Here is a 22,722-nt window from a genome sequence, read left to right as displayed (position 1 = left end):
CCCTCCCCTGTGTGCAGTAACTGAGGATTCCGGTCTCCAAGGAAGGAAAACACCATTTTTCTCCGCCCTTCGGTCCTCCACAATTTCTCTTACCTCAGCCAGGCTATCGATGCACAGATGTTCAGGGAAAATGTCAGCTTCCAGCCTACTTCATGTCATATCTGCCTGGTCCAGGAATCCATGACCCCCTACCGGAACGTTAAGTGGCTTCTCTGCTTTCCTGCCGTAAGGTACTAGAGGGACGACTTCCGTTTCCGGTTGGCTCCTGCTCGGGGATTGACTATTGAATGTCCTAAGAGGTCGGATTGCTGTCAGGTAAATCAGAAGAGTTGGTGTGTGTCCTCTTGAATGGGAATACGAGTGAGACTCTATTCTGGGGATTGTAGAAAGGGCGAGACTGAATGGAGAAGGATGAGAGTGTAGCTCAAGAGAGGAGGAGATCGCAGAACTCGCCGGAAAGCACTGAAGTTCTGGGGTAGTGAGGGGGTAGTTGTAGAAGAGTGCTGCGAGATCTAGCTGTGGTTGTTAATTAAGTTAACATGCCTTTTTCCTCCTCTGCCAACACCAACACTCCCCATCCCCGCCCCGTGTCTTTTGTTTTACCTTTGAATTAAGTATAGGCAGAACAGACCCCAAATCGAAAATTTGTAAAAATAGGAATAATTATAATGCCTGTATCACAAGCATGTATAATTTTAAGTAAGATTTTTCTGGTGTGAATGTTTATGACGCAATATTAAAGTGAAAAAAGAACAGGGAACAAAATTACATGCATTTTTAGACGGATTACTATTTTTAAATTGCACAGACCTAGGTGCAGAGCGTGGAAGGGACACTAAAAATTCATTTGCCTTTTATTTCTAATGTTCTTATAGTATTCTCAATTTTAAAAATGCGGGAAAGTTGAGATACATACTTAAAAAGTCTTTGATAAGCCATAAAACTACACTTCCTTCTTAGGAAAGGTATGCTAGCTCCCTTTAGTGGAAGTTGATCTCCACCAAACGTATAGTTTCACTCCAACGTAAGTAGATAGCTTTTTAAAATGTCATGATTACATGTTTTTTCTTTACTGAACTAATTTCCTTGCTGTTTTTGAACAGCTCTGAAACTGTTTTGAAATAATAACCTATTTTGAGTCTTTGGCATAATTTGTCACTTTACCTAATTTGAATTTTTATTAGTAAGTATACATAGGTGTATTTAAACATAAGTACATTTTAAAGAATTAAGCAAACATTTGTATTGCCACCCCTCAGGTTAAGGGAAAAAACATTGCCAGTAACTTCCAGTAACTTAGAACATGCATTCTCAACAGAGGTGATTGCCTTTCAAGTTGGTGAAAATAGGTTCTTGGGGGCTTAAGGGAGTGAAAAAAGTCTTAGATACTACAATAATTTATGCCCCTGCCCCCAGAGCCATAGTACATAAACAGGTATATAGTTTATCAGTGGTATTAAAATTTCATCAGGGGAGGGGTGATGAGAATGTGATAAGGAAAAAAAGTGTCTGAAAAGCATCATTGGTGTACAAGAATTAAAAACAGATTTCAAAACACTCTTAGAAGTGCCCTGTATGAGCTCTGATTCTATCTTTGCCACCAAGAGGTAACCACTATCCTGACTTTTGATAAGCTTTCACTTGTTTTATTTTAATTTTTCTATCTATGATTCATTCCTAATGAATGAATTGGTAGGTTTTTCAGTTCATATAAATGGGATCAAAGTGTATGTATTTTTTCTGACCTACCCCGTGCTCATTTTTATATTTGTGAGATTCACTCATATTTGTAGTTTTACATTGTGTAATATTCCATTGTGTGACTATTCCATAATTAATCCATTATTGTTGTTGAATATTTGTGTTACTTACAGTTTGGGGCTGGAATAAACAATGTGGCTAAAAAGATTCTAAGAAAACATCTATTGCTGTACACATAAAAGAGCTTCTTTAGGGCAGTGCATTCCAGTAGAAATATAGTACAAGCTACACATGTAATTTAAAATTTTCTAGTAGTCTTATAAAAAGTGAAAAGCAACAGATAAAACTTATATTTCATCTAACCCAGGATATTCAAAATGTTGTTTCAAGATGTAATCAATATTAAAAATTATTAATGAAATATTATACATTTTCTTCATATCTTCAGAATCTATGTATTTTACACTTAACATAATGTGTTTGTATGTCAAGTTTTCATAAATACAAACACACTTGATCTGCATTTATATATATCATAATAAATTTACCATTGAAAAAGTAGATCCCACCAAACTCACAGATACAGAGAACAGAATGTTGGTTGCCAGAGGAGAGGGGGTTGAGGGGGTGGGTGAAACAGGTGAAGGGCATCAAGAAGTACAAACTGACAGTTTTAAAGTAAGTCATTAGGATGTAATGTACAGCATGGTGACTATAGTCCAATAATACTATAGTACATACTAGAAAGTTGTCAGGAGACTAAATCCTAAAAGTTGACTTTGGAGACAGATGGTAACTACGTTTATCATGGTGATCACTTTGCTACAAATACAAATAGCAAGTCATGCTGTACACCTGAAATCAGTATAGTATGTCAATTATACCTCAACAGTTTTTCTTAAAGTAGATCCATATAACCAAATTGTTCCAAATACACTTAAAAGTTCCTAGTAACTGACTTGAGAATCTGTTTTGAAATTTAAATTAATTAAAATGAAATAAAAACTCTGGTTCCCACATTACACTAGCCAAATTTAAGTGCTAGTGGCTACTGTATTTGACAGTGCAGATCTAGAGTGTATACTCCTAGGAGTAGAACTGCTAGACCACAAGATACTCAATGTTCAACTTTTCTAGGTCATGCCAAACAGTTTTTCAGAATGGTTGTGCTAAATCACATTCTCACCACCTGGGTGTGAAAGTGGAAGGCACATCACAATGTGTTTTCCCGCAATTCTTACAGTCTTGCAAGGTAGGTTTTATCCTTACGTTATGTGAAGAAACTCAAGTTCAGAGAAATTAAATGATTTGCCCAGGATTTAACAGCTGTTAATGGTGCATCCAAGATTTGATGGCAGATCTGTACAGCCCCAAAGTCTTCACTTCAGTAGAATTCCAAACTCTCCATTCAAGTGGCCAGGATATCATTGTTTGATTTATATGGGTATTCTGAAGTGGAAATAATTTTTAAAAGAAAATTAAAAGTTCCTTAGAAATTGTGTTCAACTTTCTGTTCTTTTTGAAAAGTCATTGAAATACTCTATTTAGTAAATGCCTATGAAGGGGCCCTCTGTGAAAGACTTTAATTAGGTAAAAGGGAAAACACATTGAGTTTATTAAAGGAAATTTGTTTAGGAGAAATTGTATTTATAATTTCATGTTTTCTTTCAAAAATTTATCTTCCAAATTAGTTAATATTTGGGGCATAGTAATATTTTAGTTTTGAAATAGCCTTCATACCATGGTCATATTTCAGTTCTTATTTTCAAAATTAAACTATTTTATCAAAAAATGTTGATGTTGATGTTTTGTAGTCTTTTCCAAGTATATTGATACTCAGGGTTAATATTCTATAATAGATTTGTAAAATAAGGGTCTCTAAACAATTTTGGAATGAAACATTATTAAAATATTTGTTTTTGAAAATATAGTTTGATGAAGCCATTATTATCATTCTAATTAAACACTTCTAGTGCCTTTCTTTTGTAATAATGTATTGAATCTCAAAAGTCAGTCTGAAATCTGAAACCATAGTTTTGTTCCTTTAACTGAATCCACCAAATAATAATGAAATAATGGGTGAAGTGTTTTATTCGAAGTTTTGATTGTTGCAGTTTTAACTTGTGTTTTGTGGATATTGGTTTTCCTTCTCTCTTTTTTCCCCCAGTCTTCCACATTTATTTTTTTTTTCTAATTGAGGTACATACAATAAAATGCACAAATCTTAGTGTACAGCTTGATGAATTTTGACATATGTGTACACTTATAACTATTGCCCTGATCAAGATAACAAACATTTTCACTAATTTTTTTCCCCTTTACCTATTTCACCATCTCCCCACTGCCCTCTCCTGTGGTAACCACCAGTCTGTTCTCTGTATTTATGAGTCTATTTCAGTTTTGATTGTTAGTTTGTTTTGTTTTCAGATTCCACATAAAAGTGAAATCATGCAATATTTGTCTTCCTCTGTCTGACTTAGCATAGTATCCTCTAGGTCCACCCAGGCTGTCATGAATGGCAAGATTCCATTCTTTTTTAAGGCTGAGTAGTATTCTGTTGTATATATATATATGTATCATATTTTTCTTATCCATTCATCTATTGATGGACATTTAGGTTGTTTCCATATTTTGGCTATTAGAAATACTGCTGCAATAAAGAGGAATGCATGTATCTTTTCAGATTAGTGATCTTGTTTCCCTCAGGTAAATTCCCAGAAATGGAATTGCTGGGTCATGTGGTATTTCTGCCTTCAGTTTTTTGAGAAATCTCCATACTGCTTTCCACAGTGACTTCACCAATTTCCAATCCCATCAGAGTGTATGAGGGTTTGCTTTTCTCCATATCCTTGCCAACACTTGTTATTTCTTGTCTTTTTATATTAGCCATTCCAGCTGGTGTTCATTTTCTTTTTTAAATGTGAAAATATTCAACATAATGTTTTGTGATATTTTAACATGTCTATAACTATTAATTATTGGTTAATTTGTCAGAAATAGTATGTACAACTTCCCCCCCATATTCTTGGAACTGTTGATAAATGAATGAACATTTCGCATGTGTTTAGTCTATACTACCTAATATCTCTCTTCTAAAACGCAGTGTTGAGAGTTCTGCCTTATTATTGGGACTGTTCATAGTTAAAAATACAAACATAATGGTAATAATTTTTTAGTTTGTTTTTATTTCTAGAGAGGAGTGATTATAAAATTGCTACTGCTAACTTTACACAAATTATAGTATATATAGCATTACTAATTCATACCCCCTTAATTTAAAATTCATAGCAATTTACTGGGGATTGAGCTGAAATTTATTTTCCATATCACCTATAAAAGTAACACTAGTAAAACTGAAGTCTTTGTAACCATTGTGGGCATTTTATCTATGGAAGCAAACTTACTGGTTAAAAGGGTTCCTAAGTCTCTGTTGGTCTAGTTCAGCAGCTGGCCAGATACAGCCACAAGCTCAGTATGTTTTTACAGACAAACATGTGCAATGAATTTGATACTAAGGAACACTAAACTTTGACCCCTGGTTAAACAAAATGTTTTCCCCAAAAAAGGGGGGAGGGGTCCTATTTTTTCATCAGTAGGCCTATATTACAAAAAACTGTACTCAGCTATTATTATATATTTAATTTTATCACTAAGATATTTGTGGAAATTTGTTTTTGTTCTTGTTGTATAAGTACCTACATAATGTCCTTGATTTTACCTCTTGGCCCGCAAAGCCTAAAATATTTACTGTCTGGATCTTTACAGAAAAAGTTCAAAGAAGTTTCTGTGATCATATGTATTCAAACAGTAATACTGCATTTTAAAAGAATCATCTGAAGAAAGTATATATAACACTCCTGCATATATTTATGCATTATAAAAGGACTAAAAGGAGGGAAATAGCATTGCTTAGATGTTAGGAGCAAGAGAGGATTCTCAAGATGGTGGTGTGAGTAGGGTGGTGGAAATCTCCAAAAACCATATATATATCTTGAAAATACAGCAAATACTATTCCTAAAAGAGTGACCGGAAGATACAGTACACAAGCCAGGCTACATCTGCGAGAGCCCAACATCTCACAGAAGAGGGTTGGATACAAAGCTGTGACCTGGTAGGACCCAAGCACTCTCCCCACCCCAACTCACTGGCAGGAGGAAGGGAATCAGAGTGGGGAGGGAGTGGAAGCACAGGACTGCTAAATAATCAGCCCTGGTGGTCTTCCCAGACACACATTGCATGGTGCACTGGATATTGGAGGAGTGGAAAAGCAACGTCCAAGATTGAGACTGTGAACAGATTCCCACAGCCAGCTGCCCTGGGACAGAAGAAAAACGGACACCTTATAAGTCTTTAAGGGGCAAGGGTTTAACAGGTGGACAAAATCATCCTGGCACACTCAGCCCAGCAGGCTGGGAACTTTAAGGAACTTCAGGCACCCTAACCTCCTGGGTGGCAATGCAGCTTCAATCCCCCTCATGGCGATAAGCAGCCTCCTGTTCCTTCCCACCCACCAGCACTGCAAGCAAACCAGCTGACCTGCCATTGCTGCGGAACAGCTGGGGAGCAGCCCCGCCTACAGCAACCACACAGCTTAGCACAGAGGCTTCTCCCTGAGTGCGGCTAACCAGCCCAGACCCAGAGGCTACTCCCTGCCCGCAGTTGACTGGCACAGACAGCAGAGACGGGTGCAGAGTCTGGGAAGCACTAAGGGGCTCTGTTCTCTTGGCAGAACACACACCACTCGCCTGCAACCCCTGCCAGTGCCCCAAAGGCTGCCCCACCCACAGCAGTTTAGGGGATTAACCCAGAGGCTGCTCCCTGTGTGTGGTTAACTGGCAAAGACAGCAGATACAGGCAAGGGGACCGGCAAGCAGGAGGGGACTCTGTTCTCCCAGTTGACAGGCGCCACTCACTGGTGACCACTCCCATCTCCATGAAAAGGCAGATGAACCTTGTTCAGTCCAAAATCCCTCTAACACTAGAGAGAGAGGGCTTGGTGAGACTGAAATCACCAATCTTCCTGAAAAATAATTCAAAATAAAAGTCATAAGCATGCTGATGGAGCTACAGAGAAATATTCAAGAGCTAAGGGATAAATTCTGGAGGGAGAAAACAAATGAAACAAACAATGGAAGGATTTAAGAGCAGACTGGATGAGGTGGAAGAGACTGTTAATGGAATAGAAATCAGAGAACAGGAATACAGAGAAGCTGAGGCAGAGAGAGATAAAAGGATATCCAGGAGTGAATGAATTATATTAAGAGAACTGTGTGACCAATCCAAATGGAACAATATTCGCATTATATGGGTACCAGACGAAGAAGAGAGAGAAAAAGGGATAGAAAGTGTTTTTGAAGAAATAATTGCTGAAAACTTCCCCAATCTGGGGAAGGAAATAGTCTCTCAGACCATGGAAGTCCACAGATCTCCCAACATAAGGGACCCAAGGAGGACAACACCAAGACATAATAATTAAAATGGCAAAGATCAAAGACAAGGACAGAGCATTAAAAGCAGCCACAGAGAGAAAAAAGATCACCTACAGAGGAAAACCCATCAGGCTATCATCAGACTTCTCAGTAGAAATTAGGAGCAAGGGCTCAGAAACAAAACTGCAAAGTTCAAAACCCAACTATACCATTTACTATTTTGTTACTTTCAGAAAGTTACCTTCTATAAGCTGTAAAATGGGATAATGATAATCATTTAAGTTCAAAGAGTTGTTTTGGGAATAATGGAGCCAATACATGTAAAAGCACTTTAGTGCAGTGCCATATAGGGCACTGTAAATGTTTCCTGTTACAATGAAGAAAGGAATGAAATAGTAAATGATGATCTCTGAGTGGTGGGATTGCTGATTCTTTTTCTAAATTTTGTGTATGTATGTGTATTTTCTAACTGAACATTCATTAGTTCTTATAAATAAGATGCTGTTTTTATAAAATCTCACTTAGAATTTTCTAGTATATAGGTTCTCTTTTTAAAACATGAAATGTTTTAACCTTAAAATTTAAATTCTAAACTTAGGCATTTAATATCTACAATCTGCATATGACTCCCTTATGTTAATCTTTTCCTATAGACATGGCCCATGAACATGGACATGAACATGGTCACAGTAAAATGGAACTTCCAGATTATAAACAATGGAAGATTGAAGGGACACCATTAGAAACTGTCCAGAAAAAGCTGGCTGCACGAGGGCTAAGGGATCCATGGGGCCGGTAAGAATAATTAAATAATTTAGGTAGAATTTATCCTAGAGAACCAACATCTATGTTCATTTTTAATGTATTTTCCTTTAAAATCCCATTGAAAATGGTTTTTTACATTAAGATTTTAAAATAAGCTTTGTTGAAATATCATTTACATAGAGTAAAAATTCACCCATTTTAAGAGTATAATTCCATGAGTTTTGACAAGTGTATATAATTACATGACAACCACTGTAGTAATGATACAAAATACTTCAGTCATCTCAAAAAGTTCCCTCTCTCTCCTTTTATACTCAGTACTATCCCACCCTTGGTTCCTGGCAACCGTTAATTGGCTTTCTGTCTCATCGTTTTGCCTTTTCTAGAATTGTATATAGTTGGAATCATACAGGATGTAGTCTTTTGTTCTGGCCACTTTCATTTAGTTTCATGCTTTTGACACTTATGCACATTAACTTATATCTGTTGTTTCTTCCTTTTTTATTGCTGAATGATAGTCCATTGTGTACTTGCACCTCATTTTGTTTATTCTTCATCAGTTGGCCATTTGGGTTGTTTCCAGTTTTTGGTTATTATGAGTAAAGTTGCAGTGACCCTTCAGGTGCAAGTCTGTGCAAACGTATGTTTTCATTTCTCTTAGATCAATACCTAAGAGTAGGATTTCTGGATCATATGATAAGTATATAATTATTTTTATTAAAAAACTACAAAACTTTTTCCAAAGTGTCTGTACCATTTTGCATTTCCACCAAAAATTTATGGGTATTTTAGTTGTTCAATGTCCTCATCAGTACTTGGTATTATCAGTCTTTAATTTCAGCCATTCTAGTGAATGTGGTAGTAATGCCTCTTTGTGGTTTTTATTTGAATTTCCATGAAGGTTGATGATAATGAGAATCTTTTCTTGTGCCTGTCATGTACATTTTCTTTGGTGCAATGTATATTCAGATCTTTTGCCCATTTTATATACCAGTATCTTTGTCTTCTTTTATTGAATTATGTAACAGTTTTCTGTATATTTTTAATATAGGTCCTTTATCAGATACAAATAAATGCAAATTTTTTCCAAAGTATAGCTTATCTCTTTATTTTTTTTAATGTCTGTCAAAGAATTTTAAATTTTGATGAAGTCCCAATTTAGCATCTTTTTCTTCTATAGCTTGTTTTTTGAATACTATCATTTTTTCCTATGCTTTGTTCTAGAAGTTTTTATAGTAGCCTTAAATTTAAGGATATGTCCATTATGAGTTAGTTTTTATGTCATGTGAGGTCAGGATAAAAGTTAATATTTTTGCATATGGACATATAGTTATTCCAGGACCATTTATTAAAAGATTACCTTTCCCCCATTGATTTATCTTGAGACTGTTGTCAAAAATCAACTGACAGTATGTGTAGTCTATTTCTGGATTCTATTCTGTTAACTTGGTGAATATGTCTATCCTTATGCCAATACCACTGTCTTCAAATCATGTAGTATAAGATCTCCAACTTTTTTAAAAAATTGTTTTAGCTATTCTAGGTTCTTTGCATTTTACATTTAAATTTTAGAATGAATATTTCAGTTTCTAACAAAATCCCTGCTTGGATTTTAATTGAGATTACATTGATTCTGTAGAACAATAGAGGATAATTGTTGTCCTAACAATATTGAGTCTTCCAGACCATGGAAAATTTAAACCCTCTTTAATTTTCTCAGCAGTATTTTATTGCTTTATATACAGGGCTTGTACATATTTTGCTAAAGTTATCCCAAATTATTCCATATTTTTTATGCCACTGTAAATGGTATTTTTATACTTCAATTTCTAGTTGTATGTTGCTAATACATAAAATACAATCAAGTTTTATGTATTGACTTCCTACCCTGTTACCTTGCTAAATTCACTTTTTAATTATAGTTTTTTTTTTACAAATCCCTAATAATTTATTTCATAGATGATCATTTTGTATACAAAGACTGTTACTTCTTCCTTTCAACCTACAAACTTTTTATTTTTTGTATAATCACACTGGCTAACACTGTATAATGTTGAATAAAAATAGTGCAAGCAGACATCCTTGCCTTGTTCCTAATTGGGGGGAAAGCATTCAGTCTTTCACCATTAAGTATAATGTTAGTTGTAGGGTGGTCATAGATGCCTTGTATCAAGTTGAAGGACTTCTCTTTTATTCTTAAATTAGTCTAAGTTATTTTTATTAATGGTTATTGAATTTTAATGCTTTTCCTGCATCTTTTGAGATAGTTTTTTTATGTTAATATGACTAACTACTCTTACTGATTTTCAAATATTAAACTCATCTTGCATTCCTGAGGTAAACCTGGATTCATTATGATATATTATCCTTTTTATGTATTCTGGATTAAATTTTCTAAAATTTTGTTGAGAATATTTGCACCAGTGTTCATGAGAGATATTACTCTCTAGTTTTCTTCTAATGTCTTTATCTGATTTTGGTAGCTAAATTAGATTTGATTAGTTCTCATATTTTCTAGTAAGTCAGATTTTTAGAATTAAGTGATTTGTGTTCTTCCTAAAATGACTTTTTCCTCTCACTTATTCCTACCTGTGAGAGAAGACTTTTTTCATGACAGCTGTCTGACTTCTGTTTACTTCTCTGTTCAGTGTGCTCAGAAGAATAATTACCAGAGCATGAAGCAGTTTTCTAAAGTTTGGCCTACTGATGGGAAAAGCTGTGACCCTATTGAATAGTAATAATATTGTTAAGTATTACATACTCTGTGCCAAAATATATCATTATTTATCAAAATATGTCATTTTATCAATATATACATTATTTATCTTTTTTTTAATTAAGGCATCATTGATATACAATCTTACTAAGGTTACACATGAGCAACATTGTGGTTACTACATTCACCCATATTATCAAACCCCCACCCCCATTGCAGTCACTGTCCATCAGTGTAGTAAGATGCTGTAGAGTCACTACCTGTCTTCTCTGTGCTACACTGTCCTCCCCATGATACCCCACACACCATGTGTGCCAAAAATAATGTCCCTTAACCCTCTCCCTCCCATCCCATCCACTTCCCTTCTGTAACTGCTAGTCTCTTCTTGGAGTCTGTAGATCTTCTACTACTTTGTTCCTTCAGTTTTGCTTTGTTGTTATACTCCACAAAGGAGTGAAGTCATTTGGTACTTGTCTTTCTCCACCTGGCTTATTTCTCTAAGCATAATACCCTCTAGCTCCATCCATGTTGTTGCAAATGGTAGGATTTTTTTCTTCTTATGGCTGAACAATATTCCATTGTGTGTATGTACCACATCTTCTTTATACATACACCTACTGATGGACATTTAAGTTTCTTCCATAGCATAGGGGTGTAAATGTCTTTTTGAATCCAGGATCTTCTTTACTTTGGGTAAATTCCTAGGAGTGGAATTCCTGGGTCAAATGGCATTTCTATTTTTAGTTTTCTGAAGAACCTCCATATTGCTTTCCATAATGATTGAACTAATTTACATTCCCATCAGTAGTGTAAGACAGTTTAACTTCTCCACATCCTCGCTAGCATTTGTTGTTCCATGTATTTTGGATGTAGGCTCTCCTAACTGGTGTGAGGTGATAACTCATTGTGGTTTTAATTTGCATTTCCTTAATAATTAGCAATGTGGAGCATCTTTTCATATGCCTTTTGGCCATCGGAATTTCTTCTTTGGAGAAATGTCTTCAGATTTCCATTTATTGGTGTCTTTAATTTCTCTCATGAGTGTCTTACAGTTTTTAGGGTAGACCTTTCACCTCCTTGGTTAGGTTTATTCCTAGGTATTTTATTCTTTTTGATACAATTGTAAGTGGAATTTTTTTCCTGATTTCTCTTTCTGCCAGTTAATCATTAGTATGTACGAATGCAACAGATTTCTGTGTATCGATTTTGTATGCTGCAACTTTGCTCAATTCAGTTATTAGTTCTAGTAGTTTGGGGGTGGATTCCTTAGGGTTTTTTAGGTACAATATCATGTCATCTACAAACAATGACAGTTTAACTTCTTCCATACCAATCTGGATGCCTTTTCTTTGTGTTGTTTGATTGCCTTGGCTAGGACCTCCAGTACTATGTTGAATAAAAGTGGTGAGAGTGGGCATCCTTTTATTGTTCCTAATCTTAGAGGAAAAGCTTTCAGCTTTTCACTGATAAGTCTGATGTTGGTTATGGGTTTGTTGTATATGGTCTTTATTATGTTGAGGTACTTGCCCTCTATACCCATTTGGTGAGAATTTTTATCATGAATGGATGTTGAATTCTGTGGAATGCTTTTTCAGCATCTATGGAGATGATCTTGTGGTTTTTGTCCTTCTTTTTGTTGATGTGGTGGATGATATTGATGGATTTTCTAATATTGTACTATCCTTGCATCCCTGGAATAAATCCTACTTGATCATGGTGGATGATCTTTTTGATATATTTTTGAATTCAGTTTGCTAAAATTTTATTGAGTATTTTTACATCTATGTTCATCAGGGATATTGGTCTGTAATTTTCTTTTTTTGTACTGTCTTTGCCTGGTTTTGGTGTTAGAGTGATACTGGCCTCATAGAATGAGTTTAGAAGTATTACCTCTTCTTCTACTTTCTGGAAAACTTTAAGGAGTATGGGTATTAGGTCTTCACTAAATGTTTGATAAAATTCAGTGGTAAAGCCATCTGGTCCAGGAGTTTTGTTCTTAGGTAGTTTTTTGATTACCAGTTCAATTTCGTTGCTGGTAATTGGTCTGTTCAGATTTTCTCTTTCTTTCTGGGTCAGCCTTGGAAGGTTGTATTTTTCTAGAAAGTTGTCCATTTCTTCTAGGTTATCCAGTTTGTTAGCATATAATTTTTCATAGAATTCTCTCATAATTCTTTGTATTTCTGTGGTGTCCATAGTGATTTTTCCTTTCTCATTTCTGATTCTGTTTTTGTGTGTAGACTCTTTTTTTCTTGATAAGTCTGGCTGGGTTTATTATTTTATTTATTTTCTCAAAGAATCAGCTCTTGGTTTCATTGATTCTTTCTGTTGTTTTATTATTCTCAGTTTTATTTATTTCTGGTCTGAGCTTTATATGTTTCTCCTTCTACTGACTTGGGGCCTCATTTGTGCTTCGTTTCTAGTTTTATGAATTGTGAGTTTAGACTGTTCATTTGGGATTGTTTTTTTTTCCTGAGGTAAGCCTATATTGCAGTATACTTCCCTCTTAGCACAGCCTTTGCAGAGTCCTACAGATTTTGGGGTGTTGGGTTGTTGTTGTCATTTGTCTCCATATATTCCTTGGTCTTTTTTTATTTTGTCATCTATCCATTGATTATTTAGGAGTATGTTGTTAAGCCTCCATGTGTTTGTTGGCTTTTTTGTTTTCCTTGCATAATTCATTTCTAGTTTCATACCTTTGTGGTCTGAGAAGCTAGATGGTACAATTTCAATCCTTCTGAATTTACTGAGGCTCTTTTTGTGTCCTAGTATGTGATCTCTCCTGGAAAATGTTCCATGTGCCCTTGAGAAGAATGTATATCCTGTTGCTTTTGGGTGGAGTGTTCTATAGATGTCTGTTAAGTCCATGTGTTCTAGTGTGTTGTTCAGTTCCTCTGTGTCCTTACTTATTTTCTGTCTGGTTGATCTGTCCTTTGGAGTGGTGTGTTGAAGTCTCCTAAAATGAATGCATTGCATTCTATTTCCCCCTTTAATTTTGTTAGTATTTATTTCACATAATTAGGTGCTCCCATGTTGGGTGCACAGATGTTCGTAATGGTTATATTCTCTTTTTGGACTGACCCCTTTGTCATTATGTAATATCCTTCTTTGTCTCTTGTTACTTTCTTTGTTTTGAAGTCTATTTTGTCTGATACAAATACTACAACTCCTGCTTTTTTCTCCCTATTAGTTGCATGAAATACCTTTTTTCATCCCTTCACTTTTAGTATGTGTATGTCTTTGGGTTTGAAGTGAGTCTCTGTTGGCAGTATATAGATGGGCCTTGTTTTTTTGTCCATTCTGTAACTCTCTGTCTTTTGATTGGTGCGTTCAGTACATTTACATTTAGGGTGATCATCGATAGATATGTACTTATTGCCATTGCACGCTTTAGATTTATGGTTACCAAAGGTTCAAGGCAGCTTCTTTACTATCAGTCTATCTTAACAGACTTATTATGCCATTTCAAACACAATCTAAAGGTTTTTTTTCTCCCTTCTTTTTTCTCTCCTCCATTCTTTTTATATTAAGAATCACTTTCTGTACTCTTTGTGGATCTCTTGACTTACTTTATGTGTAGTTGATTTAATTTTGTATTTGCTTAGTAATTAATTGGTCAACTGCCCTTACTATGGTGACAGCTCTGGTGTGAGCTATTTTCTCTGGTGACAGCTATTTAGCCTTAGGAGCACTTCCATCTATAGTAGTACCTTTAAAATACACTGTAGAGACAGTTTGTGGGAGGTAAATTCCCTCAGCTTTAGCTTATCTGGAAATCGTTTAATCCCTCCATCAAATTTAAATGATAATCTTGCCCATTAGATTATTCTTGGTTTGATGCCCTTCTGTTTCATTGCATTAAATATATCATGCTACTCCCTTTTGGCCTGTAAGGTTTCTGCTGAGAAATATGATGGATTTTCCCTTGTAGGTGATCTTTTTTCTCTCTCTGGCTCCTTTTAATACTCTGTCCTTGACCTTGATCTTTGCCATTTTAATTATTATATGTCTTGGTGTTGTCTTCCTTGGGTCCCTTATGTTGGGAGAACTCTGTACTTCCATGGCCCGAGAGACTATTTCTTTCTCCAGATTTTGGAAGCTTTCAGCAATTATTTCTTCAGAGAGACTTTCTATCCCTTTTCCTCTCTTCTTCTTCTTCTGGTATCGCCATACTGCAAATATTGTTCCATTTGAATTGGTCATACATTTCTCTTATTATTTTTTTATTCCTAGAAATCTTTTTTTCTCTCTGTGTCTCAGCTTCTTTGTATTCCTGTTCTCTAATTTCTCTTTCATTTACCATCTTCTCTACCTTATCTAATCTGCTTTTAAATTCTCCATTGTATGTTTCCTTTCAGATATTGTATTTTTCAAAGTTTCTGTCTCTTTTTGAAGTCCTCCATGAGGTCTTGAATATTTTTCTGTAGTTCCATGTTTATGATTTTTATTTTGAAATCTTTATCAAGAAGATTGGTGATTTCAGTTTCACTTAGCCCTCTTTCTGGTATTTGAGGGATTTTGGTTTGTACAAGATTCTTTTGCTTTTTCATATTTCTAATGATTACTATGGAATAACTCTGTGTAGGCAGTACCCTCTAGTGCCCAGAAGCTCTACTCTCTGGAGCTTCCCAGCATATGGAGCAATGATGGGGTTCACAGGCAAGTGGCTCTAGTGCTTGCCAGAAGGAAAGAGCTCTTTTCTGCTTCCCAGCTGCAGAGCTAGCTTCCACTGCCAGGTCCAGTTGACCAAGAGTGCAGGGAAGATCCTCTCTGTTAAGCCCTTGAAGCTGCTCTAGGTGGGGACTCCCTCTGGCTGATCTGGCACAATGGCGGGGCAACAGTTTTGCGAACTGGTGCCAGCTGGGAGGAAGGAATGGCAGGCTGCATATCGCAGTTGGTGGCCTCTATGCTGCATTACCAGCCAGCAGGATGGAGCATCTGAAGCCCCTGAAACTTCCCAATGTACTAGGCTGAGTGTGCCAGGATGATTTTGTCCACCTGTCCTTTCTCCTGAGTAGGAAGCTCTGTCCTTGCCCCTTTAGCACCCCTCTCACTGTTGGGAAGTCTTTCAAAGTGCCTGCCTTTCTTTTGTCCCAGAATGACTGGTTATGGGTACCTGTTCTCCACAGGAGCTGTCTCTGTCTCTCTGAGTATTCTGCCTATCTTTGCTTTCCAACCCCTCCAATCCCCAGAGCACCATGTAATGTGGGTTTGTGCTCCCAGAGCAGATCTCCATGGGTGGTTGTTAAGCAGTCCTGGGTTTCTACTCTCCACTCCATTTCTCTTCTGCTGGTTAGCTGGGGTGGGAGGACGGCTTGGGTCCTGAAGTGGGAGGATGCTGGATCATGGCTTTGCTAATTTATCCTTTTCTGTGAGGTCTTCTTTTTTCCCCAGATATAGGCTATCTGTTGTAGTCTTCTTTCCAGTCACTCTTTCAAGATTAGTTCTTTTTGCTGTATTTTTGTGTTACATGTGGTTTTGGGAAGAGGTGTCTGCCTCACTTCTTACACCACCATCTTTTTCCTGTTTATCTTTATAACAACACTAAAAGGCAGATAGTAATAATCATTGAGTAGAAGGAGAATCAAGCCATGACAGGTTAAATAGCTTGCCCAGCTCAAAAGATTGTGAATCTAGTACAAATGACAGAGCAAATATTAATACCCAAGTCTCTAACTTTCTCTTTCCATGATGTTGTAAAGACTAGTGTAGGCAAAGCCACACCCTGACCTGTGATGGATAGGCAGAGGCCAAAATGAGTCTTCCATTTGAGAATTCTATAAAATCCTAAGTATTATGACTGAAATGTGAAGTCATCAAATGTTTTCTTTTATATGTGAAATGTAGGCATATAGACCTAATTATCTATTGCCACAGAAAGATTCCTATTTGGATCCACTTAGATTATCTTATCTAACAGACTTTAAGTTTGTTATAAAGGTGAAAATTAAATATATTTTACTCAGTCAATATATATAAGTTGTGTGTGATTATAATTTTATGATTTTTTTCCCTTTTTTTCTCTAGCAATGAAGCTTGGAGATACATGGGTGGCTTTTCAAACAATGTTTCCTTTGTTGGTGCACTATTAAAAGGATTCAAATGGGGATTTGCTGCATTTGTGGTAGCTGTAGGGGCTGAATATTACCTGGAGTCCCAGAATAAAGATAAGAAGCACCACTGAAGATAATTCCTGGAACTATCTGAGTTAGTGGCTTCCCAACTCTCATAAAAATAAGATTTCTTCACTGTAGCCTGCTTACTTGCGTGTTTGTCTTTTAAAGAATACTAGTGAGATTTAATAAAGTAAAAATACATATGCCAGTATGTTTTTGTCATTCTTTAAAAAAAAAAAGTGTCTAAAGTCATACCAGATTTGATTTGGAATCCATGGAAAGTTGCTTACCAGCAGCAGTGTATTTTACATACAGCAGAAAGCCAGCCTATATATGAACAAATGGATTTTTTCAAATGGGTTTTGGATTGTAGGTTTTTTTCTTTTTTTTTCAACTTTCTTAATTGTGAAGGAAGTTTGCCATCTTAACTGTTTTCAAGTTTACAATCAGTGGTATTAAATACATTCACTATGTGCAACCTTCACCACCATTCATCTTCTAAAACTGAAACAGTGCCCATTAAATAACAACTCCCTTAGCTCCTCTTTCTCCCAGCCCCTGGCAACTACTATTCTAGTTTCTGTCTCAATGATTTTGACTACTCAAATGTACTGCAAATAAGTGGAATCATACAGTATTTGCCTCTTTTTGACTCACTTGTTTTACTTAGCATAATGTCCTGAAGGTTACCCATGTAGCATGTGTCAGAATTTCCTTTCCTTTTAAAACTATATTCCATTGTATGTGCGTAACACATTTTGCTTATCCATTCATCCATCAATGGACACTTAGGTTGCTTCCACATTTTAGCTCTTGTGAATAATGCTGCAAAGAACATGGCTGTACTAGGAAAGGTTTTTAAATGGGAATTGGCCTTGTTGCTTTTACTGTCCTCTGCAGGTGGTTTTGAGGGACCTACATTATACTATAAAATACTTGCTGTCCAGTCTGGTTGACATATCCATGTATTATGTTCATTTTCTTAATTGTGTTATTTTTTATTCTTGCCTTAGCTTCATTGTTCCCATGTTGTGAAAAAGTTTGACTTTTTTTTTCTGGCTTCCTAACAAACTAGACATTCTCTCCACAACATTTAATTAAAAAATTTTTAATTTCAAAGTCAAAACTGAAAACTCAGCTTGTTGAAGAGGGGTAGTATATTTGCTTGAATAACAAAACTAATATAAAACTCCAAAGAGTTTTTTTCTTTGTAAATTTTCTTATTTATGAACTTGAGAAATCACTGAATAAATGAGACAGAGGGATTCTGAATAAGCTGAGAGTGGTAAATGGAATGTTGTAAAATGGAGTCATAAAGAGACTGCAAAAGAAGATAAGGAAACCATCTGTAATGATCTAATATTTAAGTTCCAAAAAATTCCAACTGATAGACTTCCACCTTGGGCAATAAAGCAACACTCAACTATAAGCTATTCACATGGAAACCCCTTTTTGACAGTAAAAGGATAGAAAAAGATAAATAATGCAAAATAGTGAAAAGAATACTGAAAAAACAAGTTTTAGAATAAAGGATATTATAAAGGGGTATTTCATAATAGAGGAGCCAGTTAACTTAGAAGACATAAAAATCAAATATCATGCACATAGCTTTGAAATAGAGGAACCAAAAACAAATAGAACAAAAGGAGAAATAGGCAAATCCACAATTATATTTGGAGATTTCAACACTTTTCTCATCAATTGATAGAACAGAGAAAATTAACAAAGCTATAAAGGACTTTGAACAATGCTATCTACTATTTTGATGTAATACTTACAAACCACTCTACCCCAAAACAGTAGAACATTCTTTTCAAGTGCACATGGAACATTTGCAACATGACGGGCTACGTTTGGGGCCATAAACCATACTTTAGAGGATTAAATTCACACAAAGTATATTCTCAGGCAACAAATAAATTAGACTAAAAATAACATCTGAAAAATCCACAGATATTTGGAAATTGGATAGCACGCTTCTAAGTACCCCTTGCTCAAAAAAAAAGTCTAAGGAAATGAGAAAAGATTTTTAATTGAGTAAAATGAAAATTATCAAAATTGGTAGGATGCAACTAATAAGACTGACCCCCCAGCCACACTAATGAGAATGAAAGGACATAAATTAGGAATGTTAGTGATGAAAGAAGAGATCACTACAGATCCCAGAGACATTAAAGCAAATAATAGGGGCATTTTACAAATAACTTTATGCCAGGGAATTTTGATGAAATTGACAATGTCCTTAAGAAAAACTGCCAAAGCTCACTCAAGGAACATAACCTGAATAGCCATGTGTAGACTCATTTGCTGGGTTAGCTAGAGTAGTTTCACTCTCCTGTTAATTAGCTTGGGCTTCAACCAGTTCCTCTGGAACTCATGTGGAATTGCAGCTATACCTATGTGTTTTGCAGCTTAGCAGTCTTGGTATCTCCTGTGGCCTGTGGAGACTGTAGAACTCTGATTACAGAGGAGAATGTTTTCTGTTAATCTACACGACCAAGTCGGCTCCACTCCAACATTAACATACTATAACTACATACATAACAACAACATAAAAACATTAAGAAAAGTAGATTTTTTTTTTTATCCATCCTAATTTTTGCTGGAAGCAAGGAATGAAGTTTTCCTTACATCTTGTTAATTTGAAAATTATTGGCTGAATTTCTTAGGAGCTGTAAAGCATACAGCCACTCTCATTTTAGCTATTGCCATTATTTGGACTAGAGCCAATTAAATGTGATTTTTATTTTTAAAATACATGACCAAATTACATAATTATGTGTTTGCTAGCCTCATAAATAAGGACTGTGGATAATTATATGTAGAAGTATTTTTAGCTCCATTTCATAGGTAGGGCAAGTCCGTAATGAAGTAACAAAATCTAAGACGGCACAGCCAGTAATTCTACTGGCTGTGTAGATTTTGAATCCAGGTCTGACTACAGCCCATAGTAAGGACTATATTACATTACCTATTGTGTCACATGTGATAGGTACTATAATGTACCATAAAATTATCCTTTCGGATCTTTTCTCAGAACTACTCTCTAATCATGCTTGAAGGAAACCATAGGGATTCTTAAAGATCCAAAGTATGGTGTGTAATATTTCATGAAAAACAGGAAACAATGAATGTGGGTAAAATTGCAATATTTCTAGAATATCTCACCTGACCTTAGTGCATCTCTGTATTAGCAGGAGCTTCCAAGTGGTGGAGAGAAGTAGTCCATCTCCATATCAATAGGTGAATACTAGGTGGGTGGGGAGCGAGCTAGCACAGGGATCAAAGAGGCTTGGTGAGTTCCTTTTGTAGCCTAGTTGCAAGAGACATAGGTGAGCAGAAGTAGACAACAGCTTGTAAGCAATAAACTGGTTTCTCCCACTTTATTTCTCCCTTTGATTGATTTCAGCTTCAAAGGTAATTTGCCTGAGCTGGGAACATATTTTCCGCCCAGAGTTACACCGGGTGGTAGTTGGCAGGACCTCTGAACCTGAAATCTGTCTTCATGGGTGCAATGCTTGGGTGGGGAGATACCTGGAACCCCCCATGTGGATGATGGGGAGAACCCAGTTGCTGCTGTGGTGGGGGGTGACAACTAACCCTTACTTCTTGCAGTGGTGGAGGGTATGGCTTCACTCAGGAATCCCCCATCTGTGGGAATTCCAGTTCAGGAGCCTCTAGTAGGGAATTAGTCTAGGGTAAAGCACTTCCTAGATGGGTGGGCCCTTCTCCAGAATTAAGGAAGAGTGGAGATACTGGGAACTGTGGAAATAGCCCTCTGTGATATAGATGACTTCTTAGAGGCCCTGCGTGGCCATATAACAGCCAGGATTGTGGGATGTTTGTTTCTTGAGATATTGGAATTGGTTATCGAGGAGAGAGACACAGTTTAGCATTGCTTGCAGGAGCTGGGCGATGACCTATGGGATGCCCTTAAGAAAGACAGACAGATACTGAGAAGACAGATTGCACTCCTGGAAGATATATTAGCAGCAAGGGAGGGAGGAGGCAGCAGGAGAAGCCTCACTGCAGTAGGCCATGGGGGAGGAGAGGGGAAGAAAGAGCAGTGCCTTCAGCCCTGGAGATGGTGGAGGAGCCAGGGTAGGAGAGAGGATGAGGGGGTGGGGCCAAGGGCCGGTCTGCTGCTGAGGCCACCACCCAAGGCACTAGCCTCTCCTATATTAAATGCCCACCCATCTGTAATTAAAAAAGTAAAAACAAGACAACTGTGGGATCCTCAGGGGGAGGAGCCGCCCCCTCCCCAGGTTGTGGAGCACTCAATTCTCTGCCCATATACCCAGGATGAGCTGGTGGACATGCACTTCTGGTATAGGCAGAAGCCATCGGAATCTCTGCCTACATGGCTTTTATGTCTCTGGGATATGGGGGTAGAAAACATTGTTATGTCAGGTCCTGAAATGAATAGACTGGCTTCCCTGATGACTCACCCTTTCCTCTGGCAACAGTTGCAAAGTGCTCATCATGCCTCAGGGAATCAGACATTTCTATAATGGCTGACAGCTGCCATCAGGGCAGTTTGGCTTATTAGGGTGATTTACCATATTTACCCACTAGCTGGAAAATGTATGTAGAGCTTGTGGGAATTGGGCATGTAAAATATCATCTATACTATGGACCCCCAAGGGCCTGATAAGAAGTTGTTCACCATAGGAATGAGAAATCTGATGCTCCATAGAGCTACCTCATCTCTCTTTGGGGTCCTAATGACTACTCTTGCCCCCCACATAGGGCAACCCATAAGTGAGGCTACTCATACTTTAGCAGATCTGGGGGAGGTTGAAACAATAAGGGCACGGAAGGAATTATGGGCTGTGACTGAAAGGAAAGGTGCAAAGGGCCCCATGAAACTCTCAAGGATCCAGATGTGGGTTGATTTGATAATAGCCGGGGTAGTGAAAGAAAAATTTGATGGGCAGCACAATAGGATCTTGTTAGAACTGTGGCACCAATTAAAGCCAGAGCAGCAGTTTCAGCTGCTGAGGCCCAGGACACAGAAGCAAGAGGCAAAGGCTCATGCCCAGCCTGTATCCCTGCAAAACTTCCTGGGGGGAAGTACTCAGGATTCACCTGGGCCCTCACCCCAGCAGGAGGACGATTGGTCATCGTGGTTCAACTGAGCGGGGGTGGGTGTCAAGGTCCCCACCTTGGGGGATGTGGTGGGGACTGGAGGCCACATGTAGAATAAGCAATTCATTGGTCCCCTGTGAATGTACAACATGTCCTGGCACTGGTGGACACAGGAGCTGAGTGTTCTCTGATTTATGGGAACTCTGAGCATTTTCCCAGGACCCCTGCTATGATAGATGGTTATGGGGGTAGGGCAATTACAGTAAAGAAGGCCCAAATCCTATTGGGGATAGGGCGTTTACCCCCAAAGGAGTATGCCGTGTACATTTCTCCCATCCCTGAGTATATTTTAGGGGTAGATATCTGCAGGGCCCGTGGTTACAGATCATTGCAGGTGAGTTCAGACTGAGGGTATGTGCAGTAAAGGCAGTTCTGAGGGGACATGCTCAGCACTGATCTGTAGCTCTTCCTGTACCTCAGTGGGTGACAAATATTAAGCAGTATAAATAGCCTGGGCAGCACAAGGAAATTGGAGAAACTCTACAGGAGTTGGAGAAGGTGGGCATCATAAAGCCCACTCATAGTCCTTTTAATTCTCCAGTGTGGCCAGTGAAAAAGCCAGACAGCTCCTGGTGTATGACAGTAGACTACAAGGAATTGAAAAAAGTCACACCGTTTTGCATGCTGCTGTCCCTCTATAGCAGCCATTATGGGCACATTCATTCATAAATTGGGGACGTACCATTATGTTGCAGATCTTGCTAATGCTTTCTTCTCTGTTGACATAGCACAGGAAAGTCAGAAACAGTTTGCCTTCATGTGGGAAGGCCAGCAGTGGACATTCACTGTCCTTCCATAGGGATACCTCCACAGTCCCACCATCTGTCATGGACTTGTAGCTCAGGACTT

General features: G+C 37.4%; 2 protein-coding genes across 4 annotated transcripts in view; one reads left to right on the top strand and one right to left on the bottom strand.

Moving 5' to 3' along the window:
• Positions 1-221, bottom strand: part of HYCC2 (hyccin PI4KA lipid kinase complex subunit 2) — a 115,007-nt gene extending 114,786 nt beyond the window's left edge. The window contains exon 1 of the mRNA XM_036927929.2: positions 94-221. The gene's annotated coding sequence lies outside the window, so the exon portion shown is untranslated. The remainder of the gene's footprint in view (positions 1-93) is intronic.
• On the top strand, positions 91-16,928 carry NDUFB3 (NADH:ubiquinone oxidoreductase subunit B3). Of its 3 annotated transcripts, none has more exons than XM_057503709.1 (3): positions 91-230; positions 7,785-7,926; positions 16,637-16,928. In XM_057503709.1, exons 2-3 carry the CDS (start codon positions 7,787-7,789, stop codon positions 16,791-16,793), a joined length of 297 nt encoding a protein of 98 aa, XP_057359692.1. In that variant the 5' UTR covers positions 91-230; positions 7,785-7,786; the 3' UTR covers positions 16,794-16,928. The 3 variants fall into 3 exon arrangements, with proteins under 3 accessions (XP_057359692.1, XP_036783830.1, XP_036783832.1); XM_036927935.2 differs by having other exon boundaries at positions 174-315; XM_036927937.2 differs by lacking the exon at positions 91-230 and adding an exon at positions 276-299.
• Positions 16,929-22,722: the final 5,794 nt, after the last annotated feature.

The sequence above is a fragment of the Manis pentadactyla genome, chromosome 6, assembly GCF_030020395.1.
Source record: "Manis pentadactyla isolate mManPen7 chromosome 6, mManPen7.hap1, whole genome shotgun sequence".
Lineage (NCBI taxonomy): Eukaryota > Metazoa > Chordata > Mammalia > Pholidota > Manidae > Manis > Manis pentadactyla.
The sequence above is the reverse complement of the archived record's forward strand: the minus strand, read 5'-3'. Positions and strand labels throughout refer to the sequence as shown.